The sequence below is a fragment of the Ammospiza caudacuta genome, chromosome 3, assembly GCF_027887145.1.
Source record: "Ammospiza caudacuta isolate bAmmCau1 chromosome 3, bAmmCau1.pri, whole genome shotgun sequence".
Lineage (NCBI taxonomy): Eukaryota > Metazoa > Chordata > Aves > Passeriformes > Passerellidae > Ammospiza > Ammospiza caudacuta.
In genome coordinates this window covers 31,969,610-31,990,533 of record NC_080595.1, presented here as the reverse complement: position 1 = coordinate 31,990,533, position 20,924 = coordinate 31,969,610, and the positions used below count along the sequence as shown (strand labels likewise).

At 46.7% G+C, this 20,924-nt stretch overlaps 1 protein-coding gene across 3 annotated transcripts in view; it reads right to left on the bottom strand.

Moving 5' to 3' along the window:
• Positions 1–17,959, bottom strand: part of LOC131555781 (uncharacterized) — a 60,682-nt gene extending 42,723 nt beyond the window's left edge. For all 3 annotated transcript variants that reach the window (XM_058802016.1, XM_058802017.1, XM_058802018.1), the window contains exon 1: positions 17,386–17,959. In XM_058802016.1, coding sequence (XP_058657999.1) covers positions 17,386–17,454 — 69 coding nt within the window. In that variant the 5' untranslated portion in view covers positions 17,455–17,959. The remainder of the gene's footprint in view (positions 1–17,385) is intronic.
• Positions 17,960–20,924: the final 2,965 nt, after the last annotated feature.

The following is a 20,924-nucleotide window of genomic DNA, read 5'->3' as shown; positions in this document are numbered from 1 at the left end:
AATCCTACCTACCTTGCTACTAAAGTGACTTTTGTTCAGCTGCAAAGAGCCTACCTGGAAGTTATTAGATCAAACCATTGAACTACACAGCTTAGTATGTGTCTCTGGCAGCAGCCACAACCAAATGAGTCAAAGGAAAATGCAATACTTAAAAGAAACCTTTATAAGAAACAGTTCTGGAATAACATGATCACGGCAAGATGAACTCCACTATTGCTTACACCTTTTTATTCAGAACAACAAACATGGCTATCATTCTTAGCTGCCTCAAAATACTTGCTCACAACAGAATCCAGCGGCAATACGTTTCCAAAAGTTACATGCTATGCTTCCATTTTACACCTTTGATGTGCTGTGCTTGACTTTTACAAAGAGGAGGCAAGCACAGAGCCACGACACTGATTTGGACCCATTTTACCTTCACCGCCCTGGGGAGATGTCTTTGTAGTGTTTCAGCCACCCAGAGACACCACAGAGCAGCTACACTTACCTACATGTCTACGAAAGACACACTGCTGATGGAGAGAAACAATAATAGTTGACAAAATCTGATTGATCCTGAATTTGACAGCTATTAAATCAACACACCTATTTTGTGACCATCCTCCAGGACTGTGTTTGTTGCATTTTGTTCCCCCCAAAAGCATGCAGACACCTTTTCCCCCCCCTCCTTCTTTAAAGCTACCTTTTGTCCCTCTATATTTACATTGCCCTTTGAGAAAATAAAATATCTTTTCCTTTCTTGTTAGTCTTTAAACTACATTCTCAATAGTCAAAAGATGAATCAGGCAAGTCAGATTTCAGATTTATCCCCACTGCAGATATTCCTGAAGTAAACACAGGACGTTGTTTTTCCTTCTACAACTACAATTTTCTTGTATGCGTTCACACACATGCATCATTTAATAAAGGCAGCTGGCACTGAGGAACACTGCCAAATACAGAGACTTCTAGTTGTCCCCAGAGCAGGTATAATACCTTGTTTGTACCATGGCAGTTCACAGAGGGGACAGCTGACACTGAGGTGCCATTGTGTGGCTGCTGTACAGACAGACAGAGGTCCTGTCTCCCTTAGAAAAGCTAAGGCTCCCATTCTAACTGGAGAGGTACTGACCTTAGGCTGTGGCTCGTTCCCACATAAAAACCTTTCATTTGGACACGGCAGGGTTTTCAGCGAGGTTTAGCAGCTCTGTGTGGGAAACCTAGCAGCTCCAGTTTCTGTACAATATGAATGAATGTCAATACATGGCACAGCACCGATTCCAAAAAATAGCCAATGACATCCAGCACATGCAGGTCAAACAGCCACTGCACAATGTCACTGGCTCGAGATACTGAAGATAGGAGGTGGATTCGAGTCCATGACTGACGTTTGAAGTCTGTGTCTACCAATCCTGGACTTCCAAAATATTCACTCTTTCCTGTGCAAGTGAAATTTTGTCTGCCCCTAGCCTCCTATGGGTAACTCTCCTGTACTGAGCCCTCCCCAGTCCCTCAAGCAACCAAAGATCAATTCCCTTGTGAGCTGCCTTAAACATTTTGCTAGAGGCTTTCTTCAGAGCACAGAAAAATCTTTCAAACAAGAGACTCTAGCTTTCATGTCCCCCAACAGAGAACCATCATTCCTAGTAGGCTAACCATTAATCTTGTAGAACTGAAATTTTTTACCTGAAACTCCTTGCCACGATACCTCACACAGGCAAAGATTAATGGAAGATCAAAAAAAAAGGGTTCTCTGTCAGTTTGGATAACAAGACTTTGCAAAAACTAAAGATCTATGAAATCAAAGACTAATGCTCTGAGTGGCTGAAGATAAATACTCTCTCCCTTGACTCTTCCCAGGCTTTAACTGTACCCTCTCCTAAATATTCAAAAACATTTCACTAAACACAGCAGTACTGTGTTCAGGCCTCCAGCCTCCCCTATATTAGCCACAGATTTACTTTTGTCCAAGGCAGTACAGCCCCATTTTCCTCAGAAATTCAGAACTGTGGCACTGCTGTAGCAGAAAATTGGAAAACTTCATGTCAAAAGTCCTACCAGATCATGGCTTCATTCAGAGCACATCAATTGCAGAATGGATAGATTGAAAGACACCTCTTGGTATCACATAGTCCAAGCTCTTGCTCAAGCTGGAGCAACTAGAAAAGTTGCCAGGACTGTGGACAACACACTTTCTGCCTTGACATGTATAATTGAAGAGAATAGGAAAAAAATCTTCAATTCACATAAATGTGTGAATGTTTACAAGCTATGGCACAAAAGAAGCCAAAAACCAAAGGACAGCAGGCCATTCACCCTTCAGTTTTTCTTCAGTAAATGCATCAGCAATCAGCCTCCTGTTGATGAGGATCACTCAGTGCTTGGGATCTTCAGCCCTGGCACCTGATGTGCCTTCAGTCAGGATAAGGACTCCTTCTGTTCCAGACAGAAACATAAACTAACTTCCCCATCCATTTCATTTCCCATCCATCTCTGGTAATATGGCTTACTGTAAAATAACCAGATGGTATTTAAGGAAAACTTAAGAGTAAAGCTTACACTTTTGAGGGAGTTTTAACATGAAAGACAAACTAGGAGATAAAAGAAAAAAAACTAGAGACAGAAAAATGTGTATTTCTGATCACACTGCTGCTTGTCAACTGAGTAATAAACTGCAGTTGAAATTGCACAGGTCCTAAAGGATCACATCACCCTCAAAGTCTAAAGCTCTGAAATACATCAGACAATTAAAAAGTCCCACTATGTTAAAGCGGAGTTCCTCTTGGTTTGGCTTCCAGAAGAGAAATTATCCTGCTATCATACAATCAAAAGCAATGATATTAAGAATCATCTGTGAGCTTACAAAGGATAAGAAATCTCACTTCGAAGGCAGACTAAAACTCCCACCAGGCTCCACTTAAAGGCTCCTAAAAACCTAAAACACCAACAGCATGGTTTGGTGCAGCAGAGGTATGTTCATGAGGAAGAAATAATACAAAGATACAACTGACCACAGGCAACCCTGCGTTCCCAGCCTGAATGAAGAATGCCCACAGGCTGGAGGGCATCATTCCCAATCTCCCTCTGGGAGCAGGGGAGGGAGGGAAGGAGGGAGTTTACCTCCAGGGAGGTGGTTTCCCTGGCAGAGGCCAACACTGCCTGTGCTGTACATACAAGGCTGTTTGTGACCCAGGCTTGCTCACTTCAGGCTGACCACTGCTGGGAATCTCTGCAACTAAGTGAAGTCCCTTCCAAGAGCCCTGGAAAGAGACTTCACTAAGTTGGTCTCACACCCTGGTTCCTGGCACACAACCAGAAAGCAATGGATGAGCTCAGCAATGACTACTGGTATCTCTGTGATGGGGAACTGATTTCCACTTCTTCAGACTTCAAACTGGAGAAATGAAACCAGTAATCACCTCCCCCCTGCCACGCTGCCTACAGAACAGCTGCTACAGACATGGGCAACCTACAACACAGGGCTCTACTGCTGGCTCTTCTCCATTTCCACTTGGATTTAGCAAAAACGCTTCACTAAATTTCCCTTGTGATATTTTTCCAGGTCAACAACTGGTATAGTTGCCATGGGACACTGCCTGATCTTGAATGAGGGAGGTGCCATCCTACCGATTATAAGAGACTGAATCAGAAAGTTGAAAAACAAGGTAGATGATGAGACACTGAAAGGCAGTTTTGAGCCATGGAACATTAGGAAGAAGGAAGGAATGAGTCAAACAGACCTTCAAATTAATGGGTAACTCCTTTCCCAAGATCTCCTTTGATTTTCAGAGATATTCAGTGATTATCGGGGAGAATTTATGCCAGTACATCAGGTTGGCTCTCTCCTCAAGAAAAGTTCAGTTCAATCTTCAAACATCCACACGTGAGATGTGACTGCCCAGGTTATACCTGGGGTCCCTCAACAGATAAACTCCCAGCAAGAACCATCCTGGTTTGGAAAAGCTTTTCTAGAATATTTTTCCATGTTACTATGTTCCCTGTTAATTTTCACAGTAGGTCTGCCTTCAAACTCTATCCACCATTTCCTTGCAAATGGCTATAGACAAACCTAGGGCTCACAACCCTTGAACGTGGTCCTGACAGAGCAGCTGTTGGGTAAATGAAAGCTGGGATGGGCCAGAGGGACACAGCACTCCCTGAGGCCCTTGTTTTCCGAGCCCTACTATGCCTAGTACAGCAAAACATTGTAGGAATGCCAGCTTTGGCATGGGCCTGGAGTGTATTAATTGTCAGTGGTTTCACAGATGGGAGGGAAGCAGAGAGTCACTCTAGGTACCCAAATCTGCAATGCTTTAACAATACAATTATTATTTTTGTTCAGTGCTTACCATTCTCATACACTAGCAAACATGGTCACTGGCAACTCTCAGGATGCAAGTGGTGGCAGTCATTAATCAAAGAATATGGAAAGCAAGCTTCTGTTCTGAGGAGCAATGACTGAGCTGCATTTCCAGAAGCATGGGCTTAAACAGGGTTACCTAGATCTTGAAAAGAAGGCACAAGGCTTACAGAGAACAGTGAGGATATGAGTGGTGCATGGATGTGAGGAGCTTGGTCCTCTTACCATTTTAAATCCTCTCCCTCATCCACCTGCACTTTAACAAATACATAGGTGTGTCTTGACCATACTGTCTACAGCTTCTGGAAAGAACTGGCACCTGTGGACAGATCTGACTAGAACTAAAGCAGAGATACACTACCCTTGTACTGGGGATCCTCATCTGCAAGCAGAGTAAACCAGAGGACTCCATGCAGACAAGTGCAGTGGGGCTGGCTTCAGCCCTGGAAAAGGGTTCTTGTTTTGACTAGTCAAAACACGGCTCAGGCCAACACAGCTGATTCTCTGCACTCCTTTACCTGCCCCACATCAGTTCTTTTTGCAGCAGTCAGAGTGTGCAAACCTCTTTTTCAAAATCTTCCCCTGTTCTTCCCAGGGCTCAGCTGAGATGATTTTGCAGGACAAGACTAAAGATAAAAACACCAGAGGATTTACAAAATAGAAACCAACCAACCAACCCAAGAAACCCAGCAAGTCCTGATGCTTCATCATTAATCCAGAAAAGTATGCTTACACCACCAGTGAGCCTATGGTGCTTGAACATTTGGGAGTGCACAAGCACCAGAAACTAGATACCCCATGTTCCCCAGTCCCAGGGATGGGAATACAGCTGATGCCTGCAATTGAGACTCCTATCCATCCAGGGTCTGTTCTCAGGAACTCTGGGCAAATACTGTTACAAGAATAAAACTAAGATCATGCTTTTAAATTCCACCCAAAATAGAAATAATTACTTGCAAACAGATTAGAACAGACTTCGTTCTACCAATGGCATAGGCACCCATAAAGAGGCACACACTCCTCCCATCAAGCATCACACTTCTGTGCCAGCAAAAGACACAAAAGGAATGCTAGCAATTAAAAAATTAGTCTTTAAAAGGTCTCCTAGGCAAAATCCACTCAGACTCTGTTCCTTACCACACAAAATACTCCAAATCTGAGAGGACGTTATTGAGTTTATTTATCCTTAAAGCCACTATTAGAACAAGAATCTCTCTGATTAAACAGAACTGCAGTCATGTTTAGAACCACAGTTTCAATGTTATGAATTTAACTTGTTAAAAATAGAGATAAAACAAAGTCACTACAGCCCTCACTCAGCAGGTGGATGGGGTCTAGTAACCAAGGTATTACCACAGAAATAGTCTTTAATCCTTCAATTTCCTTGTTGACTTCCCAGACCACTGTGTTCCAAAGTCAGACCACTTCTGCAGCATGGGAGCCAGGGGAATGGTGCAGCTCCATGCTGTGATATATGTCACTCCTTCTGGTAGCAAGAATTTTTACAAAATTCTCAAACCATCCTTATGCTGTTAGCTTAAGAGGCTAGTTAAGGTTTATAGCTCTGCTGCAAGTGACAGAAACCATACACTCCTCCAGCTCCACTTGTACCTGCACATAAAGCTCCCAGGTGTGCCACTTCCCTGTAAGTGTCCCACCAATCTCCTACACTCGTCCCACACTCAGCTTCTGCTCCTCACACACACCCAGCCAGCCTGGCCCCAGGTGGCAGTCACCTGCATGTGACAGAACCACACTATGAGTTTCTCAACAGCTCTGTTACTCTACTTATAGCTTTGCTGCTGCAATGAAGAGAGCTGTGGCTAATTCCTATACAAGTTTCAAGGAGTCTCATGAGGGTGGCATTCACCTGTTAGGCTTTTTCATCCTGTGAGGGGAGACAACATAGCACAGATGAGAGCTAACAAAAAACTGTATCAGAAAGAAGCAGCAACAGAGTTGTGATGCAAAGAGATCCCTTTGCAAAGAAGATCCACTCCCTGACAGCTCTCAGCTCAGAGCCCTGGCAATCCCTGGCTCACACCCGGCAGGAGCAGTGTTATTCAGCAGTGTTGACACCACAAAGCACAGCAATCCAGGAAGAAAAAAAGGACCCGAAGGATTAAAGACCTTCTTCACAGGGCCTCATCCACACTGCACTGAGATACAGTGACTTAGCTCCATCTGTAATTTACAGCCCATTTGCTGCTAAACCTCAGCTCCAAGTAGTCAGCTTAAAAGCAACGCTATTTATCAGAGGCTTAAAACCCTCTCAGAAACAAGAGGAAGACAGTACAAGGGACACCTAGAACTGGAGAGGCACCTCTAATAGCTGATCTTATCTGTAATGCATTTGCTCAGGGAGGGAGGATGGGAGCTGGCTGCTCACACCAGTGCCAGCCATTCCTGCCTTGGCCACAGGGATTTAAACACAGCCCTCCGGAGTGACAGCCCACCCCACCAGCCTAGCCCAGTTACTATTGCTGTGATGGGGAAAGGTTTCTTTGCACAGGCCAGCTTCTCAGGCAGTTTTCAGCAGCTCCTCAGCATTCCATGAGTGCCCTCAACCAGGGAAGCAGGGCTGACAGCAGCTGGCATAAACAACACATCTGGTAACAGTTTCTCTATTCCCTACTCAAAAGACTCAGAGGGCAAGTGCCTTTGCCCTGAGAGACTTCCTTAGCCGAGGAGAAGCTGCTTGTGTTGGGAGACCTCACTCGACACTCACCTCTGCTCAGCCATAAAGAACTACATTAGCCACATTTGCAAACACAAGGAACAATGCCTTACAGTCAGGCTGGAAAATACATTTGGAGCACATGAGACATTTCAGGCTTCTCCTCCCCTTAAAACCTCACATTAACCCCTCTGAGTGCAAGCAGATGAGAGCTGTTTCATCTCTGTGGATTTACACCAAACTTCTTGTGTTTTATCAGAGAGCAAACCAGAAGGTTAATCCTTTCAGACCAGGTCTTTGATCCGTCTGGTCAGGCACCTTCAAAGTAAGAGTTAGGAACATGTCATAACTTGTAATGTCTCTCACTGCACCAGATCCTTTCCTGGTAAATATTTTGGGATTCCAAGTGGTTCCTAGTTAGGAAAATCTGACAAATGGGTTGTCAAATCATCCCACACATAGAGGATGACCTAGAAAAGAAGACAGAATTTGAATATTCACAAAGATAGAATCTGAATATTTACTCTTTTCTCCAAAATACAGCACAGAAGGCACAAAATTAAATTAGTATGAGGTAGGTCCTAAACAAATAAGAGGTGATAATTTGGCAGTGTGTAGTTAAGATGTGAAATACTGGATGTTCTGCATGTAAATACCCCTACACAGATTTGGTGGTGTAAAATGAACAGGTTTCGGCAGAAGAAACTTATTGGGTTACTAATGCAGGAGGATAGGCTATTGGGGGAAACTGCAGGTCTCATATGGGATGGATGCTCCTAAATCCCATTTATGAAAGTGGGACACAGAGCACCATGGAATTACTTGCAATGTCACAAGGCAAGGGGGACGCACAGAGCAAAGTGGGACAGTGTTCTGCCAGGTCCAACTCACCCCACCACAGAGCGCTCCTGAGGCAGTGTCCCAGCACCACATACTGAATTAGCATTCCCACATATCAGTTCAGGGGCAAGACAGGAAAAGCTGGACTGCACTGCAGCCCTCTGCAAAATACCATTGAGGGGTTTCCCAAAAGTGATTGGCTCTGTCCAAGCCAGAACAAAAAGGGTTCTCTGAGAACAAAAAAATCTATACGTGGAAGCTGCTGATTTTTCAAGCCTCTAAATTATTTCAGTTTATAGGCTTCACACCAAATATCTCTGTTCTTTCCTCTTAATTAGCCTTTGCCATAGAACTTTATTCCTTTGGAATAACCAACTCATAGAAATAAAGAAAAAACTATATTAAAAAAAAACCCACACAAGAATAGTCTGGCTGCAGACAACTGTCTGGAATAACCACTTAGCTTTGTGTGTAATAACTGGGTGACAGGATATGGAAGGATTATTTTATATTTTTCCAGCTTACATCCAGACACACTCTTAGCAAACTGGAGAACTTAGCTGCCTGTCTGGCACCCTTCCTTGAGATGGGAAATTCCCCATTCAACTAAAGGAAATTTTGTTCTCATCTTATGTCCATATAGAGCATGGTAGATTGTGTTATGCCAAGAAGTAAGGACATCAGTTAAATAAAAACCAGCATGCATCATGGAAACAATGTGACCCTGTTAGGAAGGAGTAAGATGAGACAGATTGCTGAATAAAATAGGTGTGAAGGGGTAGGATCTTTGTGCTATCAGCAACTCAAATTGACTGATCTCCTTGAAATCCTGGCTCAAAAACAGGTTTGTAGCCCAGAGAAATCAATTAATCAGCTACCAAGTACTAGTCTATATCCCTAGATATATCAGAAACTAAGGCGTGCCTACTCTCATTGTGAACATTTATGAATATTGAGGTATTTGGACATCTCACAAATACCAGGCATCTCCCATTCTTTCATAAATCTCAATTGAGATAAGGACCATCTACCTGAAGTCAGGCAACAAACCTCAGGTGAACCTATCCATGAAACAGGAGACATGACTAACAAAAGCCTCCTCTGGAGACCTAAAGGCAGGCATTGGCTTCCTTTTCCTCCTTAGAAAGCGTTTCAAGCCCTGAACTCAGAGTTCTTCTCATGTGGCCTGATGCTGGAGCTAGGATGGGGAGGTGAAGCCAGGCAAAGCTGCAGAGGCCTTTTCTCAGGTGTGTTTGGTGGGCACAAGGACCAACCAAGCCAGCCACGCAGTTTGAGGGAGGCAACCCACAGCCTACCAGGTATCCCTATGCCATGGCTATCCCTATGCCTTAGGGACACCTCCCCAGGTTTCACCCATCTCCTGGCTCACAACACTCATCCACAGGGTGCACGCCAGACACACAGACATTGATCTGCTCCCAGCACCACAGCTCAGGCCTGGGCAAGCTGCAGTTCTCTGCAGCAGGCTGAGCCTGGGTGATGAGCTGCCTGAAGAAAAGGGCTGGGGGAGGAGAGGGCTGGAAACAAAGAAATAAGGGGCTGGTCCACATCAGCTGCTTTGGGAAGCACTCACAGAATCTTCTTTAGGCTTTTAACCCCTGCCACCCTTAAATGACATTCTGTTGTGCTAACACAGAATAACTAGAAAGAATCAGGATTTGGATTACTGCACATGCAGCCATGTGGCAGCTTCAGTGCAAATGTACCAAGCAAGATACTTTCTTACATACAAGTCCAACAGGGAGTTTCCATAAGCATCCATGGTATTTCACCTTCCATGAAGCCAACAAGGATGGTCCAGAGAACTAATCATGTGAGTTCTTCACAAGTGTACTCTGTTGTGCCATTCCAATTCTGCTAGAGCTGCTCAACGGGACAACAGCAAAAGTTCACCTGGCTGAGCACTTGGTGTGCTGCAGTGATTACAAAGGAGATTAAAACAACAACAAAACAAAAGCAGACAAAAACAAACAAACAAAAAAACCCTCATCATCATGCAAGATCTGCTCCCTCTGCCTCAGCCAGCTCCCGAGATGTCCCAGCCTGAAAATGCCTGTCCTAGGGGAACTGAACCATCCAGTGTGATATATAGGCTGAGGTACACATGGATGCCAGGTCTGTGTCCAAACAGACCAGTTCATGGCAGAGAGGAGGTTATAATGGGCACAAAAACAAGAACATAGCAAGAGAGGGAAGAAATGCCTAGAGACACCCTGAGCTGTCCACCCACAAGGCGTGACCATGCCAAAACAGAAGAAACTGCATCCGCACAGCTTGGGGAGCCCTGTGCCCACACTGGCATGGACACAGCTCTGCACAGGTCACACTGGGCCACATATCCCTTACATCGACTCCCAGGCCTGGGTCACAGCAGAGTTCGCTGCACAGGGAATGCTTTCAGCGCACATAAAGGTCACAACTAATTGGCTTTTCTCTAAATCCTCGCCTGGGTGTTCCCGCTGAGCACTTGTGGGTGGCGCTGGTGCCTATTCACAAACAGCTTAGCCGGCTGGCTGCTGCTCACCGGTGGCAGGGGGACAAGGGGACAAGCAGGCGCTGCCCAGGGCCACGTCCAGCAGCTCCTGGGGCAGCACACAGCCCAGCACACACATACCTGCCGTGCCGGTTGCTAGGAAGAGCTGGATCACCCGGCAACCTGAATCCCACTCAACAGGAGAACAGGGGCTACAGATAAAGGCACGGGGGTGGGAGGGGCCGGCGCTGCCTACAATGTGTGTGGGAGTGTTATTTCCCGCTGAAAAGGGAATACAGCCCTTGGTTCCCATTCTGAGGGAGCCCAACAACACTGCTGTGACCCCAGGCGTGCTCCAGGAACAGCCAGGGAAGCTGGCCAGGCTGACACATTACAGCAGAGCGGTGCCCTGCCCACACACCACTCCACAGAACTCTCCTAAGCACATGCAAGCCTTGCTTTTTACTATTAAAAAAAAAAGTCAACCCACTTTTTTGTGAAAGCCATATAATTAAAATAAATAATGACCTGGTTTTGCTTTCTGTTTTCACCTCAAATATGAGCTCTTTACGTGCTCAAGAAGACATTTAGCATCCCAAACAGTGCAACAAATTTGGAACTTGTAGGACAATGCATGACAGCAGGAAATTAAAAACTGCACTATCCAGCAAAGAAAAATAATCAGTTTTCACTGAAATCCCCAAATACATAGCACTGGCTTTTCAGAATCTAGTTTTTCATTCAAATAAAGAATCAAAAATTGGGAAATACAAGGAAAAGTAATGAGATTTCTTTGTGCCTTTGGGAAGTGGACTTTTTTTTAAGCTCCTCCATAGTTTCCTATCCATCATAAAGGCAGCTGAGAGAATGTCTCACACTACCTCAATTTCCATGAATGCCCCATCATGCTGTATATGCAGCATCTGCAATTTGTCTGAAGTATCACTCTTTGGAATTAAGTCATTACAGGAGATTATCAGTGCTGAATGTCTGCACAGAAAAGATGACAACCCTTAAAGATCCAGATCTTCAAAGCCAAGTAGAAAGAATCACAAACCCATTATTTTACAATGCTGAAAAACTCACAAAGGAGAGAAAACCTGCATACACCACAGCAGATAAAGCTAAATTTTCCCTGTGCCAAGCTGAAGACCTGTGACACACAACGAGCAGTCGGCCTAAAGGAAAGCAGAAATCAGTCTGTCCTCATTCAAAGTTAGCCTGAGCACTTGAGCAGATCTTTGAGAGCATACCCACTGTGCATCAATAATAATGCTACTCCACTCTTTTTTTTCTTTTTGGTCTAAGGAGAAAAAAAATAATGCTCCCAGCTCCACGGAGTAACCAGCTACCACAGGGACACTGACTGAGGGAGTCACTGCCTGCAGCCTTGAGGTTCACTTTGCACAGCCAGCTGAATCCCCTTCACACAGGGAGGATGAAGATGATTCCCAGTTGCCTGTCAGGGCTGGCCAGCCAGACCAGAGTCTTTCAGCTGATTCCAGATACAGATGCCAGTAGGAAATAACTGAGATGACTTTCTGGCCCCCAGTGATGTGTATGCTCACGTACAAGCTGCAAGAGTACATGAAGAGAACTGACACAGTGGCTTTGCTAGCACCTAGCACACAATTCCCTTTAAGCAAATGTAAGGCTAAAGTTATGTAGAAGAGAAATACCCTGTCACCAGAACACTCACATTTAACTTTGTATCACTGATACAAAGAAAGTGACAAACATGTCTGTATTATCTCTGCCCAAGACCAAAGTGAATATGCCAAGTACATAAGTAATTTAACAGCTTTTGTTGATTAGAACACCAGTTGTGTCACCTCCAAAGTTGTTTGTGTCAACAGCAAGCTGGAATGAAATTGCCACCTTTAAAGTGCTCAGTCTTCTTTAGCTGCATGTTCCAGCCAGTTAATTTTTTAACACACCACAATCCAACTGTTTCATTCTGATAACACCTAGGGCCACTAATTAAAGGCTTAGTTTGACTGGCAATGCACAGACTTGTTCCAGCCAGATGCTCCCTGCCCGAAGGAGCTTGCTTGCAAGCAAAGCTCAGAAAACAGACACCCACACTTGAGCCACTACATAAATAGCAAGGCCCCAAGAGTTAAAGAGAAACTTGGAAGAAACACATTTGTGTGAGAATCCCCTACTCCAAATTGTGGGGATGAAGAAGACATTTGATTTACAGAAAGCTCAGGGAGTTGGTTAGAGAACACTTCAAGGGCTCAATATCAGTACTCCATCACAAACCCACATGCAAGCCCAAGATATGCATTTTAAAAGCTCCTTGATCAGCCTGACTTAACAGTTCAGGAAGTGCTTCTCAAGGCTACAATTCTAAAACCAGGAAAGAAAATAATAAAGAAAATAATAAACTATACTAGACTGTAATACTGGACAACCAACACAAAAAAAAATTCAAATCAGGCATTGAGTTACAGGCCCCTCTCACTTTGCTGGTTTTGAAGCATTCCACTACCACACTCCCCTGATACCACTTTTTTCCTTCTGTCTCAAGTGCTCTGGAACAGACTTAGTTGCCAGCAGTAATCAAAGATGATCCCTAACCTTTGAAGTCAGATCTACTTCTGGCTCAAAAGCAGCCCAAAAGGTTCCTGAATCTGGCCTAATATCTAGCCAGTAACACCAGACCATTGAAGCAAGTGGTAGACCAAAGACCAAGGCACAATGCCCTCTCCTTTCCTGGACTGAGCCACAGAAGCTGAAGGTTGAAGAGCTGAAGCTCTTAAGCTAACAGGCTGTGCTAAGAGCTCAGGAGTGGACATGCTGCCCCTGCTACAGGGACACAAGTATCCAATGGAAAGACACCTCAGGAAACTTGACATGCACAACTCCACAGGCTCTGATGAGATGCTTCCACAAATGCTGAGAAAGCTGAAAAATACCATGGCTAGGCCATTCAAGATCATCTGTGGAAGGCTGTGGCAATCAGAGACAGGTGCCCAAGAACTGGAAAAAAGCAAATGTTATCCCAGTCTTCAAAAAAGGCAAGAATTAGGAGTCCGGGAACTACCAGCCAGTTTGCCTCACCTCAATCCCTACAAATGTGATGGAATACCTCATTCTGCAGGCCATGTCTATCTACATGGATGACAAGGAGTAGCCAACATGAATTTACCAATGTCATGCCTGATACACTCAATTGCCTTCTAAAATGAAACAACTGCCTGGCTGGACAAAGGGAGAGCAGTGGATATTGTCTACATTGACTTCAGCAAGACTCTCAACACTGTCTCTCACAACATCCTCATAGGCAAACTCAGGAAGCATGGACTGGATGAGTGGACAGAGAGGTGGATTGAGAACTGGCTGATGGTCATAATCAGTGGCAGAGTCTGGATGAAGGCCTGTCATTAGTGGTATCCCCAAAGGTTCCATACTGGGCCCAATATTGTTTTACTCATTCATCAATGACTTGGATGAAGGGGCAGATGCCTCCTCATCAAGTTCACTGATGTCACAAATTTTGGAAGAATGGCTGATACCCCAGAGGGCTGTGCAGCCCTTCAGAAGGACAGGTTGGAAAGATGGGCACAGAGGAATCTTCTGAACTTCAACAAAAGTAATTGCAGAGTCCTGCACCTGCGGAAGAATAACCATATGGACCTGCACAGGCTCAGGTGCTGGAAAGAAGCTCTGTGGAGAAGGACATGAGGGTCCCAGTGGACAACAAGCCATCCATGAGCCAGCAGTGTGTCCTGTGGCCAAGGAGGCCACTGGTATCCTGGGGTGCATTAGGAAGAGCAGTGCCAGCAGGTCAAGGTGATCCTGCCCCTCTGCTCAGCCCTGGTGAGGCACATCTGGAGTGCTGTGTCCAGTTCTGGGCTCCTCAGTACAAGAGGGACGTGGGGCTCCTGAGTGGGTCCAGTGGAGGGTAACAATGATTATAAAGGGACTGGAACATCTCTCTTACCAGGAAAGGCTGAGGGAGCTGGGCCTGGTCAGTTTCAAAGAGGCAATAGAGACAATCTCACCAATGTATATAAACACCTAAAGAGGGGGTGTCAATAAGGTGGAACCAGGCTCTTCTCAGTGGTGCTGAGCAACAGGACAAGGGGCAACAGGCAGGAACAGATGGATGCACAGGAAGTTCCACCTGAACATGAGGAAGAACTTCTTTACTGTGTGGGCAACCAAGGCCAGAGAGGTTGTGGAGTTTTCCTCACTGGAGTTATTCAAGAGCTCCCTGGACACAATCGTGTGCCACATGCTCTAGCATGACCCTGCTTGAGCAGGGAGCCTGGAACAGATGATCCCTTCCAACCTTACCCATTCTGGGATTCTGTGAAGCAAGGTCAGCTGTCTTCCAAGGCGAGGCGCTCAAATTTGAACCCTAACTATCACACTTGACAGCCCAGCCACCCTTATCAGAAACTGCTGGCTGAGTAGGCTAACCCAACATCAGGTGAAGTGTCAGTCAGTCCCTCCCTTCCCACCATGGTGACTTCTGGTGAAAGGGAAATGGAGGAACACTTTCTGAGAGACACCAGCACATCTTGAGTCAAAGTCCTCTGAAGAGCCCTAGCTGCCAACTGCCTAAAGGCCAGCTTTAGAATGGAAAAAGTCCATTACATCAACACCCAAGACTGCATATTTTTTGGTTTCACTTACAGAAGGCCATGGCATCCTCTCAGCTTCTCCAAGCAGGGGAAAACTAGGAGGCCCTATTACAGCCACACTAAACCAATTCAAGACACACCATACAAAAATAAAGCCTTTATAGTGGGAAGAAATTTCATCCTGAAAAGATTCCCAAAGCTTGGATGCCAATCCAAGATTGGTCAAGTCTTCCACACTTGTAAAAATGAGTTGACAATTTACCCAAGGAAAGTCTCCTGGGACTTTGGCTAATTTCAATACAGTTGTAATCCAGAAGCACACCAGCAGCTTGCTTTACCTTCAATTTGGGAACTTCCCAAAAAGTCAAAGTGCTACAGTGAGTGGGCAATGAAGGATATGAGCAGCTAAGCACACTGTTATTAAAGCTCAGAAAGCACTCTGAGTGGTCAATGTAGATCATTTCTTATTCTATCCAACCTTGATGCTCCAGGCCTATCCAACCAGGCCTACAGACCTGGTTCTGTGCTCTCACCTAACTTTTCAGTAGGTTTCAATGACAGCACACAGGACCTTTTAAATAATGCATTTACCATACAAGCCAGACTACGTACAGACCTGCACAGACACAGAAAGGCCAAGAAGGCTGAGTCTGGTCAGTGCCTGGCAGCCCCACATCATGAGGGCAGTACAGCAAAATGGCACAGGGCATTTGGCCTTGACACAGGGTCCATGAAGCACAGCACAGCCACCAGAAGTTTCCACACTGCTCACCCCTGTGACACCTAGCCAGGGTCCAGACCTGCAAGGAGCTCTGGTCCAACACCCAAGACAGAGCACTGCACACTCCATTAAGCAATCAGTATGCTGCTGCAAGGCTCAACCAAGACCAGGCAGCTGCACATGGTCCCCAAAGGCCCACAAAACAGATTTAAACCCGGAGTTTGCACGTCTGGCTTTCTGCCCATACACATGTATACCAGTCATTGTAGCATGCCCCACTGCAGGCTGCAGACACAGCTCTGATGGAACAGCCTTGCAAACAAGGCACAGTGCAAGCTGAACTGCCTCTACTGAGCCTGCAAAAATGCAGACCACCTGTCTGCAGCACAAAACCTTGGCACTAACATGAACAAAATGGCTGCAGATGCCCACTCATGCACATTTTCCTGCATGCCTCCAAGCATCCTGAAGGCTGTATCCACCTCTGAGAGCTCCTTCCAAAGAGTCTCACGGTTTCACAACCTGAGGTTCCAAGAGACAAACAAGAAAGTTAAAGGAAGAGATTGCAGCTGTAAGGTCCAGAAACACAGTGTTAAAAAAACCCTCACTGCCTCTGTAAATACTCTGTACTGAATCAATCCACTACAACCTAAAGCATTGCCCTTACTTTACTTCCAAAAATAAAACCTAACCCTGCCTCCCCTGAGAGCCACAGAATGTGCAATCCCCGGAGGAAGAAGTAGAGCAAACTTTGTTAGAAACAGTGCTGATGTTTCATCAAAGTTGCCATCAGCCTGTCCAGAGTGGCTGCGCAGAAGTGCAGCCACACGGCAACGAGCCTCTGTGTAACACATACAAAAGACTCCACTAGAGTCTGGCATACGGATCCCCAGCCCCCAACTCGGGCAACGAGGGCTGCTACTTTTCCCAGATCCCTTCTTTTATTTGGGGCCAGGTGCTGCACTTCCCACAGCATTGATGCCAATCCAGAGTAACTCTGCTGATTTCAGGGGATATCCCTTGGTTCACAACAATTTTGCCAAATCAGGATTTGGTATTTTTTTCGCATTCGTCATGGCTCCATTTTTATCCTGCGGTATATGGCTCAAAAATTCCTCTTTATATTTGGCAGGAAGGGCTTAGACAGTTCTCATCCTGAATCTGTGGTCCTCAGTTTTATTTTAAACATTAAAAACGGATGTAAGAAGCATCTGGAAAGCTATGGGTCAAAGCAATGATCCAGCCTGCAAACTTCAGCTCAGATTCTGGCCTTGAGGACCAGAAGAAGGAGAAATGCAAATAAAGAGCTGAAAGGCATTTTAGGTAAATCATGTTTGTACAGTACCTAGCACAGTGAGGTTCTAGCCTGGAAAGGGCTGAGAGGCTACGGATTGCCCACATACAAAGGTATCTAGGCAAATGCCTACACAGTTAAATGTGAATCCCATCAAAAGGAAAACATTTGAAGAACAGACAGATACAGAAAGGTGTATGAAGACAGATGCATAATCTGAATTGCACAGGGTAACTCTGAGTGCAAAGAAACGGGACTTTAAGTAACAGGAATACAGCCTGGGCCAGTTCCTCCTAAGCACACTGGCTGAGAGGAAACTGACCCGGCATAATAAACACTGCAAGTTTCCAGCTTCTCAAGGCCCTCTCAGTAGTTACCTGAAGGGGACAAAACACAACCGAGACAAAACCGGCTTTCCTTACCTTTAGCTGGAAAGGTTGAATTTCGTTCAAACTCTGGTTCCTGAGCTTTTTGGTGAGGATCTTCAGCATGGTACAAATCCGAGGAGCCAAGAAAGGGTTAAGCACACACACACGCACGCATCTGCATCAGCCGCGCCGCTGCCGCTACGCTCGGCGGAGCTGCGCGGAGCTCGCATCCAGAGCCGCAGGTACACGGCGGGGCACGGCTCCGCACAGCCCCGGCTCCGGCCGTGCCCCTGCCCCTCCGCACCCCGTCCTGCAGCCCTCCGCGCTGCCACGCACAGGGAATCCCTCTGCAAAGCCTACAGAAAAAAACTGAGCACCAAACTTCCTCTGCCTTCCACCCCCTCCTCAGTTACGCTTCAGAAAAGAGGGAGGTACCAGCTGGCAGCGTGCTGCAGAGGGACGAGAGACACTCGGCGCAGAGCGCTCACTGCGGGACGGCAGAGCTCCCTGGCCGAGGCGCCGGGCTCCGCTCATGGCAGCGCTGCCGCCCGGTCAGCCCCGGGCGGGCATCGGGCATCGCGCCCCGCCGCTACCGCGGCCCACAGACACCACCCCGGCTCCCTCCGGCTCCGCCGCCACGGGAAACTTGTACCGAGCGGCGCGGCAGCCGCGGCGCACATTGGCCCGACGGGGCGGGACGGAGCGGCACGGGGCGGGACGGGGCGGGGACTCCGCTTAAAGGGTCACCGGCCCTTCCCGGCCGCCGGCGTTCCTTGGGTCCCCGAGTTGCTCGGGATATGAGGGACTGGCAGCTGGCTCCGCGCTACCGCATCCTGGCTCGCAGCTCGCTCAGTCCAGAGATCCCACAACGGGATGCCGTGACCTGTCTGTCCTGCCCTCCGATCCAGAGCCCGATTCATAGGGAGGGCTCGGGGGTCCGGTTTCGAGTCCCTTGAGCCACCCCAGCAGCAGGGAAGTCGCCACAGCCCTTCCCCACAGAAACGCAGGCGCGGGGCCAGGCCGGCACCAGCTCCTGCTGCACCAGCCATTCTCGGGCACGAGCAAGGTGCCCCGTTTCCATGGGCAGTCCCTCAGCACCTCCCTGGCAAAACAGTCGGGAAAGTTATCAGGGGCTGACTGATAGGCTCCCGGCCACTTTGAACCCACAGGAAGGCGCCGACACGTTTGGCAGCAGCAACAACAAAGGGCTTTCACCCACTGCCAGCTCCGTGCCAGCGATGAACTCCCCGTGTCTGGGTGAAAGGTCCCTTTCGCCTATTCCCAGTCCCTGAGGGCCAGCAGAGCCTTTTGTCCCAACCTTCCTCCTGGGACAAGCCAGGGAGCATTGCAGAGGTCTCTGCTTGTGTACAGGTTCCAGGAGCGCAGGCTGGTTAACTGTGGGTTCCCAGTTCTCAGCCAGCAGGCCAGTAACAAGATAAGAGCACTCCTAAAGTGCTGACTGCGGGAAAGAGAGAGCACATCTTTGCTGCGGGGAAAAGGGCCTCGGTTCAGCTCCACTTAGCAAAGTATTTTTTCTTGAAGGAGTACAACAAGCAGAGAGTCTGAGCCAGAAAGCAATTTTTGCTTTTCAGATAGTGCCTTCTTAGAAGATGTCTGCAGTAGGAAACTGTCTCAGCTGTTAAACCATACTTGATCTGTGCATTCTGCATTCACACTATGGACTTGTTTTCACCTATTTTTCCCTGAGTTCACACCAAATTCAAATCACAATCCAACCTATGACTCTAAGCCACCACATATTGCTACAGGTACTTCTGCTTTTCTTATTGTATGGATTAAAAAAAACCAGGGAATACTGCACACGAGCAGATTGCTAGTCTGGCATCCTGCATCCAACAGGAGGGAGTAAAATGCTAACTGAAACTAGAAATCCTCCATAGAGATATGCAATGTTATATTTTGCTAGATAAGAATTATTCCTGAGACATAACCAATATATATTCTAAAGTCCAACAAGTGAGGCTCTCTAATAATTTTTTCCTTTTTTTTTTTTCCATATAAAGCAAAATTCCCTAAGCCTTTATTCATTCCTTATTTCAACTCTGGAGACACTGGCAGTCCTTCTAATGGTCTGTAAGATATAACCCATAAACCACAGTCAGCTTAAACTACTGTGTACAATTGCTTTCCCATTCAGAGATCAAGCATGAGGGCAGGCACATGCTAGGGCCCAGCTGTTTGTTTCAGAAGAGATGAAGCTGAAAAAGCTTCCTGAAACAGGGAAAAGCAGAACCTGCCATCCCAAGTGTAACACATCACAGGCTCTGCCTGAGCTCACCGCACCCCACTACACCACAGGACAGCAGTGGGGAGCCCAGCCTGGGAAGGGGTTGGCTAGGCCTCCTAACCTGCTCCAGGGCCAGGCCTTTCAGGGCAAGCAGCAAAAACAAGTGCTGATGAACAAGTTCTTTTTTGGGGCACTTGCAATTTGAGAGAAACTAATTCAGCAAATCCTGCTTCTGCAACCTTTACCTATATATGTTTCAGCAAATACCTGCAGAGCAGCTGTTTCTTTCTTGCTTTGTATTTCATATGACCAGAATCATCAATCCACAGCATCCAGCATCTTCTCTGAGTGAGGCACAGTGACACACTGCTGCAAAGAGCAACAAGCAATTTAGCAGGCCCCCAGAGGAAAAGAAACCCTCACAGAAAGCAGAGCTACAGCCTACTGCTGCAACCCTTAGGTGATCTGTGCCCTGAGGATGAGGTTCAATGTGCTGAATGGGTTCCCAGTAGATGACAAGTCACACTGCTGCATCACATAGTGGAAAGAAAGCTTCCTGAGAGGGCTGGACATGTTGCTCCTCCACATACAGGTTGCAGAACACTCCCGAGTAACTTCTACCTGAGGACAGCAAAATATTTTCCAGGAGTAATTCATAGTATTATTCCCAAAGAAAAACCCAAGTCAGAGAAGGTTACTTGACTTTCTGAAGGTCACTGAGAAAAGCTGTGGAAGATTCAAGAATAGAAGTGGTACCCCCTGCCCCTAGCTGTATGTGCCCAGACTGTAATCTAGCCTGTTACTAGATCACACTTCTGGAGCTATGCAAAATTCAGTGGTTTCTGTTCCCGAGCATCTCATGTGATCACTCTGCTCTGGTTTTGGTTCCTGTGGGCTTCTCACCCCTGGAGTTTTGATCTGCCTACTGGGTTCAAACCAAATCTCAAATCTCAAACCTAGTCCAAATTTCCTCTGGTCACATGATAAAAGCGTGAAAAATGCATCACACAACATTGAGGGTAGACCCACATGCCTGCTCCAGCATTTCTTGAAGAGCTCTTTAAGTTCCTCCTGGCCAGACCAGGAGCAGAAAGGAGGCAAGGGGCAAGTTTCCCTGCAGGAACACATGGCACTGAGGTGACAGGGAGAGGGCAGGGGACTGTGAGCTGAGGCAGGGTGCTGGTTCACTTCCACGTGTTCCTGCCCACTGCTGCCATGGGGAAGACATCACTGGATGTCTGCTGTGCCCCATCTTGCTTTCCCCTGGAGACATTCCTCTGTGGGAATCCTGACCAAACAGTGCAATGAGAGACAGGCAGTAGGGGTGAGACAATGCAGAGGGGAT